We start from the raw sequence: 21,191 nt of genomic DNA on the forward strand, positions 1-21,191 counted from the left end.
GCCTCGACCCAGATCTTGGTGCCTTGTTGCCTGATGTCCAACAACAAACCACTCTACTCGGCCAACCAATATACTATCATCGTCATTCTACGAATAGGTACGTTGGCGATTGGGAAAAAATGAGGAAGAAAAGGGAGATGGGAAAACATCCACTAGATATGATTATTGAAATTTGTCCAAAATGTAGCAAACTGGCTGTCCCATTTGGCTAAACCTGCTTGACTCTCGCTCGTCCGGCGCCGCCTATAAATATACCTATATACAAGAGCCCTACGAAATTCCCTCGCACTCGAGATCCCACAGACTCCAAGCAGAATTGTAACAATACATAGCCTTAATAGAAGAGAGAGAGAGAGAGAGAGAGAGAGAGAGAGAGAGAGAGAGAGAGAGAGAGCAAAAAAAAAAAAAAAAGACCCAAAAACGACAAACAATTACAAGTAACATAGAGAGCAACGACGCGACCATATCATTCCGTCAATAGAAAATTCGATGCAATATACAGATACTCGCTCCCATCTGAGCTTGAAAAGTAAACGAGAGCGAGGGAAAAAAAAAAAAAAAAAAAAAAAAAAACAAAACAAGGATGGCTCATGAAGGATGGTCGTCATATTTCCTTTCATCAAAAACGTCTCTGTTCAAGGGTTTGGTGTCGTTTCTCGACTCCGTGGCTCTCGCTTGCTCAAGAATTTATGTCGCGAAAACGATTTGGGGCTGTCGGGATATTTCTCCTCTGCAGGCTGAAACGAGCTCTTGACAGTTACAAAGCCACCGCCTACGGTGAGCTCTTTCGGAGTTGGCGAATTCGTTTCGTCCACAAAGTAGAAAAACTCGCCTAAACTATCATCACTGCCAAACATGTGTTCACCCTTGGCTTCAATCTTGAATTGTGCGTCTGGGGTGCAGCTGATGCGGAACGTCTCGTCAAAGTTCCACTGTCCTGAAGGTGACTTGTAGTGCTTCGTCTTACCAACAAGCTTTTCCTTAGGCGCGATTTGCGATACGATGATATACAAGTCTGTCGAGTGAGGATATCCCGCAGCTCCCACGATAGTAAGCGAAGCTGTTCCGGTTGGTGCGCCAACACCGACGGCACTATGAACAGAAGAGCTGCCGAAGCTCCTAGTTCTATTATGACCAGAGCCGCCCTCTGGCATCAAATGCGGAGGATAATCCCTAGAACTGTCGACAGCACTAGTTGTGGGCCTGGAGCTGCTGTTGCTGGCAGGGAAATCACTGCCATTCGTAACGATGCTAGGCACCCCCGGCACCATTGGCGCCTCTGCTAGCTCTGTCAACGAACCATTCGAGTTCTCTCGATCCTTTTTGCCAAGGATACCGCGCTTCAGGAAAGAAGCACCTCTGCCCACGCCGTGGCCCACGGCCCCAGCCACTGCGGCGCCTCCCTTGAACGGCACGCCAGCTACTCCGGTGACAATACGCGAAGATCCGCCAAAGGTGCCCTGGAACGTGGATGTCCCCTGCCTGGCTCGAGTGATGTAATCAGGCCGGAAAACCATTCTAAGCTTGATGCTTCCTGACTTGCCATCTAGTGGATAGGTCTGCTCCATCGCCTTGAAAGGTTCCATGGTGTCTAGTCTAATGACAGTGGCGCCTAGGAAATCGGGCTTATCGGCAAAATCGTAATCATAGACGTTGCAGATAAACTTGGCCCCTGTTCTCGATGGCACAGCTACCTCAAAGAATTCGTTCCACACTGGCGATAATGTCTTTTTCTGAACCTTTGTCTTGTATATCTCCACGTCGTTGAGTTCGAATTTGCAGTAAGGGTCGCTCTTTCCGTTCCTGTCGGCTGAAGGCAAGTCTGAGCCGCTCAAGACATCTACGCGGAGGTTGCCCATATTGTTGATACTCTCACTTGGATCGAGATCCATTTTGAGGGGAATATACTTGAGGCTGACCTTGACCCAACTAGTCCTGCCGTCGTCGCTCTTGAACTTTAATGTTGTGGGGTTGTTCTATAGATAACATTAGAATAAAAGAATATGACGGAGCAGGGGTAAAGCAAAGCATTGCGAAAGACTTGTTGAGTGCGAAACTTACCAGACATTGTTTGAGCGTCTCCATCGTGTTGCCGGCCAAGTATGCCAAAGTATCATCAACGTCATCACCCTTCTTTCGCGCCTTGAGTGTTAGGCGAGAAAATTCAAGTTCTCGGATAACACAGTCACCAATCTCGTCGAATTTATGCGACTTTGATGGCACCGTTGAAGACGTATAAGATGGATAGGCCATGTCGTCTACGAAAATCTCCAAGTGGCTGTCCCTCTCCGGCATCTCTGACTCCATGAGTCTGAAGATAAGAATACCACTCTCGTACCTGAGAAGCTCTTCAGGGGTAAGATGAATCTTTGGCGGACCCTTCTTCTCTATCGACAACGATGATCTCATAGACGATGGTGATATGGGCCGGCCGTCTTCTCCAGGGCTAGGGCTTAATTTGCCTGTATCCACTGACTTTCTGGAAACGTCGACTGACTTCCTGGATACGTCGACTGACTTCCTAGATACGTCGAGAGACGTTCGAGATGCAGCCTTGGATGCGGAGCTAAGTGGTCTGTCAGAGGGAGTTTTAGGCTCTTCGCCTGCGGCCTTGGCCTCCTCTGCTTCCTCTTCCTCCTCCTCAGGATCGGCGACGTTGAGGCAAGGGAAGAACGAAGCAGTATACATCAGCGTACCCTTGGCAATACCCTTTCCATGCATGCGAAGGTCACTTTGGAAAACATGCTTTGTATCATTGACGAGATACTCGCCAATCTCATCCTGTTGAACAAAATCGGCGGTGGAAATTTCGCACAGTCCGAGGGAGCGATCTTTGCCAAGCTTTTCTTCGTCCATGACCTCGAGGGTGAGCGTTTCCCGTGCAGAATGAACGGGGACATAGAGAACCTCGTCCCATTCGGGGTTCAGGTCATTCTTGAAAGTTACCGTTCGTCCCTTATCAATCCCAGAAAGAAGCACTCGAACGTAGGGATCAGATTTGCCAAAAGCCTCGTAATTGCGGAGATCACTCGCCTTTTTGAAATGGAGTCTCATGACACCAATCGGAGTCATGTAACCGCCGGTGCCAGAAACACCTGAAATAGCCACTGGTCTCCATTGTGCCATCATTTTCACTCGACCAGTCTGGGCTCCTGAAAGGTGATACCACTCTTTGCCTTGTTCCATGCAGTCCAATAAGTCGTCGAGCTTAATCTGGTATTTGCCGAGAGTCAAATCAGAGGACAGATCTCGTTCATCTTTGATAGTAACACCGAGCTTGGCCTTCTTGCGATCTGTAATGAGAATTTCCTTGGATCCGTTATCCCAGATGGGGTTATTGGTTCGCTTTAGTTTCTTTGTCTGGTGGACAACTTTGCCATTGAGGAACATGACAGCATAGGGATTCAAAAGGCCAACAAGACTCTTGGTCCCATCCAAGTCTTTGGCCTGCTCGACAGTAAAGCGTAGAATACCTTGGTTAGAGACTGGCGGAGGCCCCTTTTTACCGTCTTCGCCTACCGGGCCTTCAAGGACGGGGAAGAAGCGGAGGTCACAAGAGACTACGCCACGGTTCTTACCGCCACCAACAACTTCGAGACGCTCATTTTCGTACACATGAAGATCCTCAATTCTCTCCAACGGGAAAGAAGCCATACCCAGTTCTTTGGACTTGCGGAAGCCATTCTTGTCAAACACCTGAATATTGAGAGTGTCGTTGAAGGATGTGACAATGATGTAATGGGTTTCATTCCACCTGGGGTTAGGATTGTCATCGACAGTTTTGGTTCGTGCAAGCTCTTGGCGGCCATTAAGAGTAAGAATTGCATAAGGATCAACAGTGCCCGCAAAGTTGTCAGTGTTCTTGAGGTTGAATGCTCCATGGAGAGTCACAACGAGCACGCCAACCGCCTGGTCCACTGGGGATCCAGCCAGCATCTTGGCGACCTCGATAGGGAAGACATGAGGAGCGTACATCATGGGAGCCAAATTGCCGTGGATCTGTTCCAAGATGAACTTCTCCAGACCAGGGATGAAGTTGATGTCAAAACCAAAGCTTTCACCACCGAGGGGCTTGCAAACATAATCGATGGTTGGCTTCTCCAAGAAACACATTTCAATCTTCTCAACGTGGGGGAAGGGAATCTGCAGCTTCATGTTGACTCGCATAATGCCGGAGAAGGACATATCCTCTACGATGACGTCAAGGCCTTTGCTGATCATGGCTTTTCCGACTCGGATTTCCAGTACGACTTTGGGGTTAATTTTGTTCTTAATCTGTCGCGAAGTCATGTCGGCAGTATCATTTGGCGTGAAGCTGAACTTCCAGTCCATTCTGACGATGTCGTCTCCTGCATTGGGATACGTTTTCACGTGCTCCATACGGGGAGGCTTGGTGCCCAGTGTAAACGTCTTGAGCTTCAAACTGTCAAGGAAGGCAGGCGTTGCGGAGCTTAGCACTTGATCGACGGAGTTGATAATGGTCTGGGCGAGAACAGGCTGATAGATGGGCCAAAACTTGACCAGGAAGGAGTTGATCCATTCGAGAGACTCGTGGTCAGTCTCAAGCTTCTTGAGGGCAAGTTCTCGAGTGATGTCATCGCGAAAGTTTCGGCGCACTCGCCTCAGAGAAGTCCTGTAGTAGGTGCCGCAAATTGCCATAACCATGATGACCCAACCAATACCGCCGCCGAAAACCGCCACTAGCCATGAAGAGATGCAGGCAAAGATGATGACGCCAGCGTTGTGATACCAATCTATTCATCCGTGTAAGCTGACGGCATTGTTTCTGTTTGGCTGGTGAAACCTACCTCCGTATAGATGATCTGGCAGCTGGCTCTCGACCCATGTGGTGTGATCGAGCAGACTTTCACCGGCAAGTGTGCTATCGACAGGCCATCCAATTCGAGGAGCCCAGCCAGTGCGTGAGAATTCTTCTTCCACAGGCTCCGAGACTCCATTGGCTAGGTGTTTGCTTTGCTCGTCTTTGCCCACTGCAACGGCGCCTTCTTTGCTCGGTTCCGGGAGCTCTTCATCTGGGCCAGTGCCGTCGTCGACATCAGTTGCGATAGCTGTGGCTTTATTTTGCCTGATATGGTGAAGTCCGGGAGGGATAGCCTGAGGCGAGGGTCTGTCATTAGCACAAATGCGCACACATACATGTGAACCGAAGATATCATACAGCAGCAACTTGAGCACGCTTTTCCTCTATAGTGGCATTGGGATCAAAAGAAAAGCCAGGAACACCGGCGCTCCTGGCCTGCTCGACCAGAACCCTTTCAGCATCCTCAGCCGATACCAGGCTCTGGGGATTTTGGGCAGCCTCGATGGCTCCCTGCTGCTTGAGTTCGCGCGCCTCAAGGGCCGACATGTTGGCCAGCTATGGGCGCTGCTACAACTATTATTCGGGTGCAACAACTGGGCAGTTCAATTGATCTGGTTGCTTTGCGATAACGTCATGCAGAAGCCCGGCCGTGATGGAGGGGCAGGTGGCCAGACTGGCGCCGTATAAGAAGTTGGACCACGAGTAATGACAAGACAAAGGCAAGGGGGAAAAGAAGAAAAGGGCTATCTATCGAAATTTATTTTACAATCAGTAAGTACGATTGTGTCAAAGACCCGTCACCGAGCCAGTCAGGGCCTCACGGAAGAGAAAAAAGAGAAAGGAAAAAGAACAAGCTGCAGAGAAAAGAAACCGTGATGACGGAGGGAAAAGAGGACAAGTTAGCGGCAGCGGCTAGCTTTGACCACTCCTTGATTTTTGGAGACAAAGCCACAAACTAATGCACGTGTGGCTCGGCACAATCTGGAAATGAAGCAGCAGAAGGAGCAAGGAGTGGTGCAGTGGAGCTGACCACGGGCGGTTGTCCGTGGCGCAGAGAGAAGACCACCGTTTGCCAGTGGCACCTTGTGCGTGTGTAGACGTCGACTGGTTCTCTGTCTGAGCTCAGCGCGGCGGGGATTTGCTGCTTGTGCTGCAGTCGGTATTCCAGATGCTGCCAACCAGGAAGCTACAGTGGAGCTGTGGTGCTGAGCTTGGCTGTCAGTACCCACTGGAGCTTTGCTGGTCGGGCCCCTGTACTGCTGAAAGCGTGGCGACGGCGACGACGTAATTGCTAGGGCGGTCGCTCAATGACATGGGGCCGGGGGCCCAGGCTCAACCCCGACCAGCGCGATTGGCGCCTTGGAGCTGCCTTAGGGGCGCTGTAGACTGCAGTAGCGCCTGGCCCGGAGGGATGATCTGGAGCTTTGGGGGCCTGAGGATTCGCAGCTGCAGGTGGTGTTGAGCGCTATCCGGGCCGCTAGCAGTGGAAGTTCGGCATGCTACGGGATGGATGGAGGCCTCGAAATTGTACATTCGATGTAGCATTCAGGTGAGCGCTTATCGGCAGCATCAGACCCTTTCGCTCCACCGTTGGGTACGACTGCGTGATGAAACACCAACTATGCTATACCGATACTCACATGTGTTGAGACACCCGAAGAGTGCTTTGGAAGAAAAGGAGACGGGCGGGAATAAGCAATACGCGCATTGATGCCAAGTAAATTGGCCGTCATCTCGGGCTGTCAGGTTCAACGTGGCCAAATATGCTTAAGATTTGGTGCCACAGTCGCAACAGGCATTTCTCGCTTCCTCCCATGGCCGCTTGCAGATGTGGCACTTTTGAAGCAGAGGCCGAAATCGTCGCGCAGCGTGTGCTCTCTTTTCCCACCCCTTGCGTAGCGGGGAAAGTGAAGAAGAAGAAAAGGGACAGAATGTCTCATTTCGGATCCCAATACCCGCGGCCATGCAGCATTGGAGCGGAAAAGGTTGGGAAATTCGGGTTGTGGAGATGTGCCCTGCCGTCATTCCCTCAATTGAACAAATACAAATAATCTGCAGCAGATAGCAATAATAGGTCTTGGGAAATAGGAGCCAGACCTCGGTAAAGATCCACGCCGAAAATTCAAACTCTCGCCATGCCCTGGGTATTGTTTGCATTTGATAAGGTGTTGCGAGGCTGTAGCACAGTTTACGAGTACCAAACTGCCGTGACATTGAATAACGGCAACCACCAGCTCTGCTACTATTTCGCACTCTCCGGGCAACACAGCGTCAACATTTATTGCTCTCAAAATTGTTTGCCTGATATCACACTATGATTGTGGGACACTAAACCGCGGTGACTTACAAGCAAACACGTAAAATTGTTCTAGCCCTAAGTAAATCCATCTAAATACGAAAACCCCCCCTCCCAGCTAATGGACTTGCATGCCGCCGTCTTCAATAGAGGCCCAGCTACCAACCAACGCACAAGTGCATCCAGCCTGTACGGTGGCACCTTAGATAGGGTGTGCAAGAGTGCAAAAACCCCAATTTTCTAAAAAAACAAGAAAACTAAAAACTAAAAAGATACAGTGTATGCACAGTATATGTACTGTATTTTCTTAATTACAGCGCCTTATAAGGCCTCTGCAAGGCTGAAATATGCCTTAATTTTTAGGCAGTATGACTACTTATAAGCTGGATGGCCTTGATTGAATAGGATGACCTTGATTGAATAGGATGACCTTGATTAAATAGGATGGCCTTGATTAAATAGGATGACCTTAATCAAATAGGATGGCCTTGATTAAATAGGATGACCTTGATTGAATAGGATGACCTTGATTGAATAGGATGACCTTAATTAAATAGGATGACCTTGATTAAATAGGATGACCTTGATCGAATAGGATGGCCTTGATTAAATAGGATGACCTTGATTGAATAGGATGACCTTGATTGAATAGGATGGCCTTGATTAAATAGGATGACCTTGATTAAATAGGATGACCTTGATTAAATAGGATGGCCTTGATTAAATAGGATGACCTTGATCGAATAGGATGGCCTTGATTAAATAGGATGGCCTTGATCGAATAGGATGACCTTGATTGAATAGGATGACCTTGATCGAATAGGATGACCTTGATCGAATAGGATGACCTTGATCGAATAGGATGACCTTGATCGAATAGGATGGCCTTGATTAAATAGGATGACCTTGATCGAATAGGATGACCTTGATCGAATAGGATGACCTTGATTGAATAGGATGACCTTGATCGAATAAGATGACCTTGATCGAATAAGATGACCTTGATCGAATAAGATATCCTCCTATTTGATCAACTTGATCATGATCATCTTGTTCAATCAAGGTCATCCTATTCGATCAAGGTCATCCTATTCGATCAAGGTCATCCTATTCGATCAAGGTCATCTTATTCAATCAAGGTCATCTAGTTGATCAAGGTCATCCTATTCGATCAAGGTCATCCTATTCAATCAAGGTCATCCTATTCGATCAAGGCCATCCTATTTAATTAAGGTCATCCTATTTAATCAAGGTCATCCTATTTAATTAAGGTCATCCTATTCAATTAAGGTCATCCTATTCAATTAAGGTCATCCTATTTAATCAAGGCCATCCTATTCAATCAAGGTCATCCTATTTAATTAAGGCCATCCTATTCAATCAAGGTCATCCTATTCAATCAAGGTCATCCTATTCAATCAAGGCCATCCAGCTTATAAGTAGTCATACTGCCTAAAAATTAAGGCATATTTTAGCCTTACAGAGGCCTTATAAAGCGCTATAACTAAAAAAATACAGTACATATACTGTACATATACTATATCTTTTTAGTTTTTAGTTTTCTTGTTTTTTTAGAAAATTGGGGTTTTTGCACTCTTGCACACCCTATCTAAGGTGCCACCGTAAGCCTGCGTTCAGCCAGACAGGGATCCGACTTGGTTCTTCCATGCATCCTTAGCGTCCCACGCCCCGATCGCCCGGGCTCATGTTGCAGAAGATCATCATCCTCAGCTCATGATCTACATGGAAATGAAGTCATAGTTGGCAAAATATTTTTCCATAGAGCAAAGAAGAACAAAAAAAAAAAAAAATAAAAAACTTACTACATACGTAGTCTATGTCCCATCGTTGTTCTGCTCCCCCATGGGTTTTGAGTGAGATAGGCGAACACGAGGACTATACCTGTATCGTATCAGTAGATTGACGATCTTGGATCTTGGAGAGACGCTCAGTAAAAATAGTAATGCAGAGAGTACCTGCATGCATGTATCTAAAGATTGAAGCGTTACATCAAGCAGTGCCGTTCCAAGTTTCAAGGGTTCACGTTAGTAGGCCGACACCCCTCACACTGATACTGGTGGTTTGCGATTGCGGGGTGATCATCAAGAGCAAGCCAGGTGCGACTACAAAGACATTTGGCCGCTTGAAACTTCTTCATTAGATGTGGCACAGCGTCTGGCTACGGAGCAGGATTCGGACGACAGATTTACACCAGTCTCATGTCTGTCTTCATTGTGTTTCATGCTACGTGTCTAGTCATTGAATCAAAGGAGAGACCCAATTACTGCACGACACGTTGTATTTGTAGATATCAAGAGGACAAGCAAGTCTGTTTATCAATTCCAATCGCTGCCATACAAATATTTAGTTCGTAAAAGAAAAAAAAAAAAAAAAAAAAAATCATCCGCAGCTAGATCAAGGGCTTCCTTGCTCAAAATTGCCAACAACGCCGTTAGAGAGGAGGGGGAGCCTCGGAATCGAAAAAAAAAAGGCCGCCAGAATAAGTTGATAACATCAAAAAAGAGGGGAATCTGGTACATGCTCCGGCAGAAGGGCCTACAAAACAGACAATTCTTTCCCCAAAAACTCCAATATGCAAAGGAATGGATATACGAAAATACTGTAAGAAAACAGTCAAACACACCGCCGGGCCAACTGTCGGCCGTCTTTTTCATCTAGTACCCGAATCCGTCATGCTGGTGCACTGGACATCTTCCCGGGTGATTGACAAACCAGGCCGAAATACAAGATCGGTGAAATCTACAAAGACACTCGAGTCGTGCCATCGGAATGCCAACGGTGAACTCTTCTAAACAAATCGTGCACTCCGCGTCGTCGACACAGTCTTTCTCTGTTGCGGCATACGTATACATGCCGGTGCGCCGGGGGGGAGGAGGTGGTGTGGCGCTGTCTGCTGCTCCGCGAGGGCTGCCGTAGGTGCTATGAGATTGGATACATGTGGTAATATGTGACTCTCGTAAGGCTTCAAAATTGGGCAGTTCTCGAGATGGAAGCTCCAGGTGACAGATGGGGCACTCATCCTCCTCCGCAATCTGAGGAGGGGGAGGCAGCGCCCTCTGCCGAGATGACGAACCAGACTCTCCAGTCAAGCGTCGTCGATGAATGTGATGTTGGTTCTGCATGTTAAAGGGGGATGGTCCAGCGGCTAGCAGCCGATTCAGGGACGATACCTCATAATTGGCGCTGCTGCGCCTGCGTGAAGATGACGAGGATGAAGCACCTCCTGCTCTCTGTCCAGTTGGATCCTAAAAAAAAAAAAATTGAAGGTTAGATAAGTGTCTCATTTTAACAACAGAGCTACATATGTTGATGTGCATACCATTGTGATGCTCCTTGTCCTGGAGGTGTAGAATTGGTAAGGATCATTACTCTGACCAGCTGCAAACACTCCTCCGTATCGATTATTTACAGAAGGCGGGAGTGGATATCCGCTGCCCGTGCTATTCCGCGACCTGCGTCGTGCCGAACGTGGTGAAAGACCGGGAGAGCCGGGGCTTTGCGGAGGCGCCGTATTGGGATCAGGAACGCATGGGTTGCAGAGACGCACTCGCTCGCCCCCAGAGAGTCCATTCATGTCGACATAACCACCACCTGAGCTGTCAAAAAACAGTGCTGGAGGAAGCGGCACCTCAGAGCCGGGTGCCCGGACGATGAACTGATGCGGGATGATGATCCTGTGGGGGGAGCAGGAATTGCAAACGACTCTTCCGCATTTTCTGTGTCCATCATGTTAGTCATCCATACTTGTTCAGCGGTTCTTTGTCTCCTCCGTGAACAGTCTACATACCTGCAGTGGTGTTTGCGCACAAAGATGCTGAACTGAGTGCGACATATAGGACAGTAAGTCACTTCGCCATCGGGTTGCCACCTAGGAAGAACAACCGACGACTGGCGTTCGCGCTCACGTTCACGTTCAGACGATCTTGTCAACGAGTGCTGTAGAGCGTTCTCATTCGATATTCTATCCGTATCGACAGCATACATGGCAGATAGCTGGTCCCTTGCAGACATTCTGGGTGAGGTGCTCTCTGACGAATCCGGAGCTGGCACGCTGGTGGACATCGCTCCACTGGGTTGCTCAAAGAGCTCGCCCCAGCTTTCGCTGCTGGATGAACCGGCTGGCCGCAAGTCGATACTTCTGGAGGAAATGCGAGTTCTGATCGGTAGCGATGATGTTCTGGCGGGTAGAGCCGTAGGATCCGCTGCTGCCGTCCTCGTCGTGCTGCTCTCCTCTCTCTCAGCCGCCAGCCCAGATGATATCCCTGAGGAGGACGCCAAAGGATGCGCGACAAGAGTATCGTCACCCCGCCCCAGTTCAGCGGCCGTATTTTCTTCGTCTGTTCGTGGTAGAATTCTGTCGATCGAAATTCTGGGAGAAACGTGATCGTCTCGAATTTCGGTCGCTTCGGCAGCGCTTTCTCTTGGCTCGTCGGTGCCGTCTATAGAGAGCCGCCTCTCCACCAGGTGAGACGGACAGTCAAAGTATCGATAGCACTCTTGGTCGTGAAATTCGGACGTTCGCCAGCGACAAGTGAAATCTTGGCTGTTTCGTTCCTCATCGCTCGAATATGGCGAGTCAGGTGTCACACCCGCAGTGACACTCACCTCCCTTGCCTCACGGGGGGCGAGAGCGCTCGGTCCACCTTGCGGGCTGGCCATGCTGCAGCAGTTTAGACGACGACAGCAGTTCGAACAAAGACAAATGACGAGATGGAACGGTCGGCGACGCCGAATGTATCCGGGTTGGTCCTGATGGCCTCTGCTTCGTAGGAACGAGGGATAAAGCGTAGCGAAATAGAGTGCGGGCGGGAAGCTTATTGTTGATAATAGACCTCAAGCCCCCTCAAGCGCGAGACACTTTGAGCGATGATGCACCACAGTACCACGCCTCCTGAGAGGGTTCAAGTCATGTTCGGGTGATAAAGCCGCTATGAAGGAGACGCCGCGTCAGGGCAGCAGAGCGATCAAACAGAAAGGAAATGCATGGAATCACCACCTCGTCGAAGCCCCCTTGAATGTAGGTTGAGACACGCGATCACTTATCGCTCAAGCGGGTGAAGCTTATCGAGAGGGTGGCGCCAGCGCTTAGTCACCAGACCCAGCTGACTTTTTCTTGCAATGCTGGTTGGAGGATGCTTAATGCGAGGCTGGGAACTCAAACGACATGAAGCGTTCCATCGTTTTATTTGGTTGTCACTGCATGGTTTTTTGTACGTGGTAATCTTGCGGCGGTAATTAAAACTACCTGGGCAGTAGTATCATTAATATGATAGCAACACGTTGCAACTGCCGAGTACTACCTAGCTTAGTATCTCCTACTATCACTCTGTAGCGCCAGAGCTTTCTTGTTCTAAAAATAAAAAAGATTATGGCTCATCCTTTTGTACAAAAACGCCCATATACCCCGGAGGAATGATAGTTTGGCTGCTAGCTTTGCAAATGGGGTATCTCGCTTAGTCGACTCCTTAATCAGAACTGGGCCGCGAGCAACCTTGACGGCAATGATGATGATAACAATGTTCAATGTCCAATGATATTTACTCCCCCACTTCACGGTCGTTATTCCAGTGTATAAATGAAATGGCCCTCCATTGCCACGAGTGATGCCGAATTTGCTTTCCCCAGAAATACAAGGGGATCCACATAAGGAGGATTCCCCCCGCAATTCCCGCCATGGCTCCGAATGCGTCCTGATAACCAGAGAGGTCGACCCAGGGATTTGTTTCAAATGAGAGAAAGAAGGCGAACAGGGCTGGTCAATTTTAGTCACGGCAAATCCTTTGACACCAAATACGCGAGTAATGAATCAAACGTACCCTTGAATCCAGTGACTGCCAACGTGATCTCACCTGCAACTGGGCGGTAAGAATCAATGACATAAACTATGCAAATCGTACTGGACTGCGTGATAGAGAAGTTGACTGCATTTAATGAATTAGAGCTAAATTCGATTCATGATTCTTTGATGGGGGGATTCTCATACGGAGGCCGAGTCCTATGGTTGGACATATCCAGTGAAGTTGGTGCTGGATACCCACACCATAGAGAATCAGGGCAAGTGGCGCGGTGATTGCAGACACCATCACTGCTGGTAGTCGCATTTCAGGTTCTCGAATACCATTGTTTCGTTTTGTCAAGATTTCGGCAACCTTGTCCCCGAGGTGGCCACCCGCTGGCAGTCCGAAGAGAGAGCCGATGATGGCGGCGATATAGCAGAGCCCAACCTGGTAAGAAGCAAAGCCATATGTCTGGTTGAAAGCTGCAGCCGAGTTAGATGTAACCGCCACTAGGAACCCAATAGTTACTGCCAGAGAGAGAGCAGCCCATAACACTGGCGGAAGGATAATCAAGCCAAAAGGGCGAATCATCATTTTGAAGATGTTTTCGTTCGTACCAACAGCCTTGAACTTCAAAAGTGACTCAATGTAGCTCATTTTCTTCGTAGAAGCCTGTGTCTCTTCGCGTACAGTCGATGTTTGTTTCTCATCTGACGCGTCTGAAGAGGGCGAGTCATGGTGATCTGTCCGCGAATAGCTGGTTTCAGGTACAGTGAAAATAAGAAGAAGAAGGACAAAGCCAACCAAAGCGGTGCCGACTTGATAGATGGCTCGCCAAGTATGGTCTATTGTAATCAAACCAGATATTACCAGACCTCCAGCTGCTCCCACAGATAGAAAGCAGGTATACGCAGACATGACCCTGCCTCTTTCGTGCAGAAAGAAGATGTCAGCAATGGAGATGGGCGCCAGCGTCTCTGCCGCACCAGAACCAAAACCCATGAGAATTCTCCCTACCAGAAACCGGGTATAGGACTTTTCAAAGATAAGCCATATAGCCATGGCAAGGTAGATTATGTAGCTCAAGATATAGACTGGCCGGCGGCCCCATTTGTTGGCAGCAGGCACCCAGACGATGTTACCCATGCCTTGAAGCAGAGACGTAGTAGTGAAGAAGTACGCAACCTTTGGAATGGCTGAAGTAATTAGTGTGCCATTAGCCAAAGCATTTGGATAGAAATCCATGGCCGTGCCGGGCACCGCAATAGCTGGCCCAGCCGCCAGGAAGTTGCACACTGCCATAGTCAGGCAGAGAACGCCGGCGACATAGTACTTGCGCCATGTCGACCTAATATGTACATGTACATGCGTGAGTTAAGAGAAGAAGCAAATAATACTACTATTCCAAGGAAAAGACGCAGTGTGCAATTACATACCAGTTTAACGGATCGTTAGGGTCGGAGGATGGCGTGGGGACCAAAATCACGGCATTCGTTTCTTGGTCGATAAGTCGCAGATTGCCGAGCGTTCGTTTACGGCTCTTCTCTTTGATATACTCCACGGCCTGCGGATCAAGTGCCGGGGCAATGGCATCGTCTTGAAAGGTCATGGTTGAACGCACGAGGAGTGGCACGAGTTGGCCACAGAGAAGATTGAAAGCAGATTGAACCCGCGCTCACAAACTTGGCATCGTTCAGGACCTGTCCATAAGCTTTCTATTCTTTTCTGGAAAGATGCACTCTCAGACGATGAGTGCCGTGGGCATGTTGAGCGGATAGGTATGGGTGGGCGGCCGTAGAGTCAGCCCGGGCAGGCACAACGACAGGACAGGCTCTACAGCCTCAGGGGGGCTGCGGACCGCTGATTACATGTAATAATGCAATATCAAGGGGAACAGGGAGGGAGGCCCACAGCAGGCGATGGCAGATGCGCGGCGCTTGGAGGAGTGAGGGTTAAGCTGAGACATGCAGTTAATGGCTGCCCTACTGCATTTTATAGGCATTTGACCTGGCAACAGGCGTCTATTCTTGGTCACCAAGACAAGAATAAAAAACGCACACACACACACACACACACAAAAAAAAAATAAAAAAATAAAAATAAACTGAATATTCAGACTTTCAACAAACATCTCAAATATCTCTTACCGGGTTTGAGGGTCCAGCGAGGCTTGCCGTGGCGCCAGGCCTAGCAATCCGATAGCGCTGCCACGAGAAGGGTGGCGGGGAGAGTAGGATTGGGAATGGAGCTCGCTGCACTCAGTTTAGAGCGCAATGCCCCAGCAGGACTAATGCCGGCACCAATATGGCGTTGCCCCAGTATGGATAGCGCAAAGCCCTAACTCGTAGGTAGGCTTGGTAGGTCCCAGGGGACCACGAGGAATGCTAGGCGACAACGTGCGCGTTCACAGTTCACAAGCGGTAAAGATGCTGGGCGCATTATTGGCAAGACCGTTTCAGCATCCCTGCGCCTGCAGCGGTTACTCAGCCCACAGTATGGAGTATTCCGTCTATGAGATGCCAACGGTGCTGTCCTGTCTGATAGGTAGTTCGTGCCATTGAAGATACTGCCGCATCGGGTGCCAGGTAATATCGACATGCGTATACCTATCTGCTCCGTATCCTCATGTGCCAGAAATGTGAGATCAACAGCTCCCGGAGCTAAACAGCGCTGATGAGCACCAGGAAGTTTTCTCAATCTGTAGATTGAATAGCCCACCGCGTCACTTCAAATCTTGTGCTACCTGTCAACTCAAGGGGGAGCCACATGGCCGCAACCAATTACTCGGTATTCCAATGGACATAGTAATTACAGCTGCAACAACGACTAGCTAGCGTGTGCAGGGTCGACAACGCCAACGCTAATATAACCATATCAACGGATATCTCCCGAGATTTTATACTTCCATGGCTTAGGCTTAGCATCTGCCTCTGCCATAGGTACTGTGCAGGCTGTAGCAGCACTTGGAGCAGTAATAGCACTGAAAGGACTACAGATGGAAGTATTTTCCTTTCCTTCTCCTTTTGCATGCAGTTTAACCGCATCCTAACCGGCTCGCGAGTGGCAATGTTCAAGAACCCACTATGCGCCAAGCAGACTACCATTCTCTAGATAAAATAGCATCTGCGTTGCATCGCAGCACTCTGGTTAAGCTTTGATCCAAGGCCTCGCCGACAGAGTTTTCGCAGCAATAGTGATAGACTCTCTACCTAAAACGCTCCTGCTGAGGACCGGCTCTATGCTAAAGACGCCAATAAAGCGCCTCCCACGAGCAGCAGTGCTTTCCGGCCGCCACGGAGGAGCTGCTCCTTTAAGGAAGATGCAGTTGAAGAAAATATTCTGGTTGGCTAAAATGATTATTTCTGCTGCGCCGTAATGCCGCGCAAGGGCCGGCGGCACCCCGGATCGCCCCCACACACGCAGTCTGCATCTCGTTCATCTCCAGAGCCAACTAACTGTCTACTCGACAGAGGGAGGACTCAGCTGTGTCTTCAGCCCTGGCTTCAAAGCTCGTGGCACGCGTCCTCAGAGCTACTGTACTGGAGCCTGACCAAAAAAGAATATCTCCGATAGCCCACCGGGGGGCCCGAGCCGCTCGTTTGCTCTGGGGTTTCGCCATTGGCTGCCGGTGCGGGAGGTGCTGGAGGCGCTGAGACTTGCTGTACCGGCAAATATACCAACTACTAGGGAGCTTCCATAGTACCGCTAGCCATTACGCGTAATCGCCAACTCGTCGATGTTTCGCCAACTACATCCCCCCTAAACGGCACCCGAATCATCGACATTGACCGCGCAAGCCACGCTGCCGCGATTCGCTAAGCTAGACCCCAGCATGCCAAGCTGGCTTGCGCACAACTGCGCGCGCCGAATCTACTCGCGACGTCTCGGGCGTCAAAGTGTCCAAGGTTACGTGCAAGCAGCGCCACCTGCGGCTCGGTAGCTGCGATCGGCTCAGCTCATGTGTTGAGAGGGAGCACTTTGGGCGCTGCTGCTACTGCTGTGCAACTTGACTACATGCACTGCACACCACCGGCCTCAATCCACTAACATCAATCACGACAAGTCCTCAGCCTTACCGGCAACAGCGTTGCCATTGCCGGCCCCTCTCATCCGGGGGCCTCTAGTCTAGCTGTCGTAACCTCAGCTCGAGGAGGCGCCTTTGCCCAATCGCCTTGAGGCTGTCCTCCAACGGCCTTGATGTGTTGTTAAACCCTGCCAAGCCAGAGAAACAGGTGGATTCGGGGCCTCCGCCAGCTCCGTAGCCTGGCTATATACGTAATGCTATCGCATATTCTCGATCCTATGGGCCCGGGCAGCGATCCTCGGCCGCTGTCCGCGCCTGAATCTCTGCCTCTGTCCGGGTCTCTACCTGCATCTCTACCTGTGCCTGTGCCCGTCTCCGAGACTTTTCCGACGACGGAGCAACAGGCCGTGAGTTCTGATGTTATCGCTACAAGTATAGCAGGCCCTGCGCTGTCGAATCCGACGGCCCAAAGTCGCATCACCATGCAGGCTGTACCGTCGTCAACCACGCCTGGTCCTCCTTCAGCTTCTCCTGGGACGGATATCACTGCCGGCACTGCTACCTCGGCTTCAGATACGACCACCGACGTCTTCGCTAGCAGTGCTACCGGCGAAGCTCCAGTGCCAGCACCCCACCAGAGCCATCAGAACAGCAATCCTTATGCTTGCCGCGACTGTGGGCGCTCATACTCACGGCCGGAGCACCTTGTTAGACATGTCCAGACGCACACCTTGGGCCGGCGCTTTGCTTGCGAAATCTGTAAAAAGTCCTTTGCGCGGAAGGATCTTTTGAGGAGGCACGTTGCCAATCATGAGAACGACTCGCCCAAGAAGCGTCAACGACTGGTTTCAGCTCCCAACTCCAGCCGCGTCACCCAGGCCTGCCGCCCTTGCGCCGCTGCTCGAGTCAAATGCGACGAAACGAAACCGTGCAGACGCTGCGTCAGCCGCAACTTGGCATGTTCGTCTTTCGAGACCAGCCCAGGTTCTTCTACGAACCTTGTTCACCTTCCCGCGAGCGGGCAGGACACTACTGCACAAAATCAGCCAAATAGCGGCCCCTATATAGGATCTGCAGATTCGAATTCTACGCTCCAGAATACCCCTATGAACTTTATCCGCGATAACATAACCAGCAAGAGCAGCCCTCTGTCGCAAACCAACTCATCAAGGCAAGATGACAGCCAGCTGACAACTCCCGACACTGGGGTGGAGTCAGGTAAGTCTTGCGATTAGCTTTGGGGGGGCAGGCTTTGAATTATTCACCACATTAGGGGCCAAAGACTGACGGTGTCCTCATTGGATAGGCCATACTCTTAGCATAGCTCACCCAAATAACTCGACGAAAGCTGGCCCTATGGAATTTAGTAACATTCCCTTCTTCGATTTCCTGCGCGATGTCCTGTATCAACAGCCATTAGATCTGCCGCGGCCAACCGAATCTCAAGGTCCAGCCGTGTTGGATTTCTGCGACGACATGGACATGGATCTTACCGATATGGACTTTGGCCTTCTGGACCACTGGAATCTAGATTTAGAGGATGGCGGTGCTCTGATAACACCTACCTTGGCGGGTCAAAACCCTCAAAACTCGGCTGAAATGTCCCGGATGCGACAGAATCTTGCCAACGTCTGGGGAGAATTGCCCTGGAAGTGGGAGCCGACTGCTAAGGATAGTGGCTATACAGAGCAGGGCAACCTGCCCATTTCCGCCAAGGACCTTTCTAATGCGCAGTTTCAAGAAATCAAGAAGAATCTCGAGCGGGTTGTAGACCAGAAGTTGAATCTTTCCAGCCGCGATCAGATCCTGGCCATTATATTAAAGACTTGCCGAGATGCTTCGACGGCTGGCCGGGTGTCCGCCTCATTTCCAACAGTGGACGTGATGGACACAATGATGCAAGTTTTCCTAGCCGCCCATATCCGACAGGTATCGACGTGGATACACTTTCCTACCCTCAAACTAAATTCATTATGGCCCGAATGGGTTGGAAACGCCGTGGCTGCTGGCGCTGTGCTGATGCCGACCCCGACGTTACGCAAGTTTGGATTTGCTATCCAAGAGGCAGTTCGTAAGTAAAATACATGCGAGAAAATAAGTAGGTTGTTGGAACGGCCGTGTGCTTACATCAAAATCCGCCAGGCATTACCATACCTGCAAGAGTAAGATTCAAAGACCTGACCAGCATATCCATATCCACCCCAAGGTTAATGAGTTTTGCGTCTAACTCACGTCACAGTTTGAGGATAATAACACCGCTATCCAAAATCTCAGTTTGGTTCAAGCGCTCATTTTGGGGCAAGACGTTGGTTTATGGAGCGGTAACCGCAGAAAGATGGAGATCGCCGAGTGCCATTTGGTGATTCCTGTGACGGTATGGCGGGGAGAATATCAATTGCAAATTATACATGATGCACAAGTACTGAATGATTTTAGATGATGAGATATCGACGACTGTTCCAGCGGCACATGTATCCTACTATTGTGGTCGATCCCTCGGACGAGGGTGAAACATTAGAACTAAAGTGGACGAAGTGGGCAGCTGCGGAGCAATGGAAGAGGTCAGTTTGTGGTGGTTTCTGTTCTCCGCCAGCCTGTCACTAACGTTAAAGGGAGAAAAGGCTGGTATTCCACTGTTACATCCGAGAGGCCCAGTTATCCATGACAGCATTGACAAACCCCTGCATGTCATATTCTGAGTTGACACTACCACTGCCAGAACGGAAGGAGTTGTGGCTCGCAAAGTCGGCATCTGAGTGGAAGACACTTTATTTATCGGGAACGGCTAGACAACAGAATTCAAAGTTGCCGTCAATCGCTGATGCGTACAGAGATGTACGCCAACTTGCCGAAAACTCTGCACGAATTGACATGCAGTTATCTGTGTCAATCTTTCTCCACGGCTTTTGGTCAATGATTTTCGAATACTCTCAACTAAGCGTGGTGCATCAGTTCCGTAGCTACAGCAAAGAACGGCCCAACCCCTTGCTTAACTCCAGGCGCCAGGAGCTTATAAGAGAACTGCAGTCGTTTCAGTTCGCTTCTTCAGATTTACAAGACATCACCCCTCAAGAACACGTCATTCTCAACCTTCTCATGATGCACCTTTACGTGTCTCTAGACGACCTACAGATATTCTCGGGCAAACAAGGAGAAGAAGAGGCCCGCCGTATGTACCCCATTTTGCAACAGTGGACAGCTAGCCCTGAGTCTTGGTGCGCAATTTGGTGCGCGGGACAGATTTTACGGTATGCCAAGATGTTTGCTCTCGGCCAGCTGAAGGATTTCTACGCTATAGCAGTCCACCATGCCGCACTTGCTCTGTGGACGTATGGTGTTGTGGCTCGAGCCAGCCAGCAGCAAGATATGGCATCGCAGTATGGATATGAGCCCATGTACCTGGACGAGGGTGATAATGCCACATCGATTCAGCATTTCTTGAGCTTTGGGCAAGGGAGGCCCCTTATCCAGGGGCCCACGGGGCCAAGCTCGGGAGCGGCACCCGGCGATGCATCTGTTTATGACCCTCGTGCATGCATGGATATTGCGCAAGAGATTTTGCAGACGAATTTTAGAAGACCCCAAGACGCCTTGCCGCCTCTCGTGGAGAACCTCTGCCAGCTAATCAAACAGCTTGGAAACGCGGCTTGGGCAGTCGGCTTGGGGTAGCCATTTCAAAAAAAAAAAAAAAAACCATAAGAATTTTCCATGCGTCTATAGACCATGTCACTGATCACTGGACGGAGTTTGCGTTTTTAATGTATATATTTATTTTCTCTGATTTGTCCTTCTATTTCTTTCTTCTTTGGCTATTGGCGGGGATAACGCATCATGATATGATACCCGAGAATGGGATGTTAGTGTACGACGGAGACGAGTGCGCTGTGTATACGATGTGGATTGCATTGGATCGATGGGCAGGCGTATGCAACCTTTTACATACGTAAATATATATTCATACATGTATTTTATCTACAGGTATGTAGTATAGATATGGACTACTACATCGCTTGAAACAGATCTGGCTGGCGAGTGTCAGATTGATTGGACACCAGACTAACTGGGAGAGCCACGTGCGTTAGATTGACACGCCAATTCTCTGCTTAAAGCCCGGCACTGCTATTATTATCCCGGAGCTAATTACTGTATACATGTAAACGGCAAACAGGTGTCTCCACTACTAGGCTATAATGGAAATGAATAGATGCATTTGCGCAGTGATAAGACAAGTGAGGCTGAGTGAGATTGGTC

The 21,191-nt window shown here is 49.6% G+C and overlaps 4 protein-coding genes across 4 annotated transcripts; 1 reads left to right on the forward strand and 3 right to left on the reverse strand.

Moving 5' to 3' along the window:
- Window positions 1-152: 152 nt before the first annotated feature.
- On the reverse strand, window positions 153-5,754 carry TrAFT101_003635 (uncharacterized protein). The gene is made up of 4 exons (XM_024905809.2): window positions 5,180-5,754; window positions 4,809-5,115; window positions 2,062-4,754; window positions 153-1,976 (listed from the first exon to the last, which is right to left on the reverse strand). The coding sequence occupies exons 1-4, from the start codon at window positions 5,366-5,368 to the stop codon at window positions 636-638; spliced, it is 4,530 nt and encodes a 1,509-aa protein (XP_024766606.1). The 5' UTR covers window positions 5,369-5,754; the 3' UTR covers window positions 153-635.
- Window positions 5,755-9,126: 3,372 nt separating this feature from the next.
- TrAFT101_003636 (uncharacterized protein) lies at window positions 9,127-12,168 on the reverse strand. The gene is made up of 3 exons (XM_024898813.2): window positions 10,927-12,168; window positions 10,459-10,855; window positions 9,127-10,384 (listed from the first exon to the last, which is right to left on the reverse strand). Exons 1-3 carry the CDS (start codon window positions 11,796-11,798, stop codon window positions 9,794-9,796), a joined length of 1,860 nt encoding a protein of 619 aa, XP_024766605.1. The 5' UTR covers window positions 11,799-12,168; the 3' UTR covers window positions 9,127-9,793.
- Window positions 12,169-12,310: 142 nt separating this feature from the next.
- TrAFT101_003637 (uncharacterized protein) lies at window positions 12,311-14,773 on the reverse strand. Its single transcript, XM_024909304.2, has 4 exons — window positions 14,353-14,773; window positions 13,123-14,264; window positions 12,956-13,060; window positions 12,311-12,891 (listed from the first exon to the last, which is right to left on the reverse strand). Exons 1-4 carry the CDS (start codon window positions 14,523-14,525, stop codon window positions 12,677-12,679), a joined length of 1,635 nt encoding a protein of 544 aa, XP_024766604.1. The 5' UTR covers window positions 14,526-14,773; the 3' UTR covers window positions 12,311-12,676.
- Window positions 14,774-16,685: 1,912 nt separating this feature from the next.
- TrAFT101_003638 (uncharacterized protein) lies at window positions 16,686-21,118 on the forward strand. Its single transcript, XM_066126946.1, has 6 exons — window positions 16,686-18,158; window positions 18,247-19,011; window positions 19,083-19,102; window positions 19,180-19,314; window positions 19,377-19,501; window positions 19,562-21,118. Exons 1-6 carry the CDS (start codon window positions 17,195-17,197, stop codon window positions 20,607-20,609), a joined length of 3,057 nt encoding a protein of 1,018 aa, XP_065983054.1. The 5' UTR covers window positions 16,686-17,194; the 3' UTR covers window positions 20,610-21,118.
- Window positions 21,119-21,191: the final 73 nt, after the last annotated feature.

Source organism: Trichoderma asperellum, chromosome 2 (genome assembly GCF_020647865.1).
Source record: "Trichoderma asperellum chromosome 2, complete sequence".
In the NCBI taxonomy this organism is placed as follows: domain Eukaryota; kingdom Fungi; phylum Ascomycota; class Sordariomycetes; order Hypocreales; family Hypocreaceae; genus Trichoderma; species Trichoderma asperellum.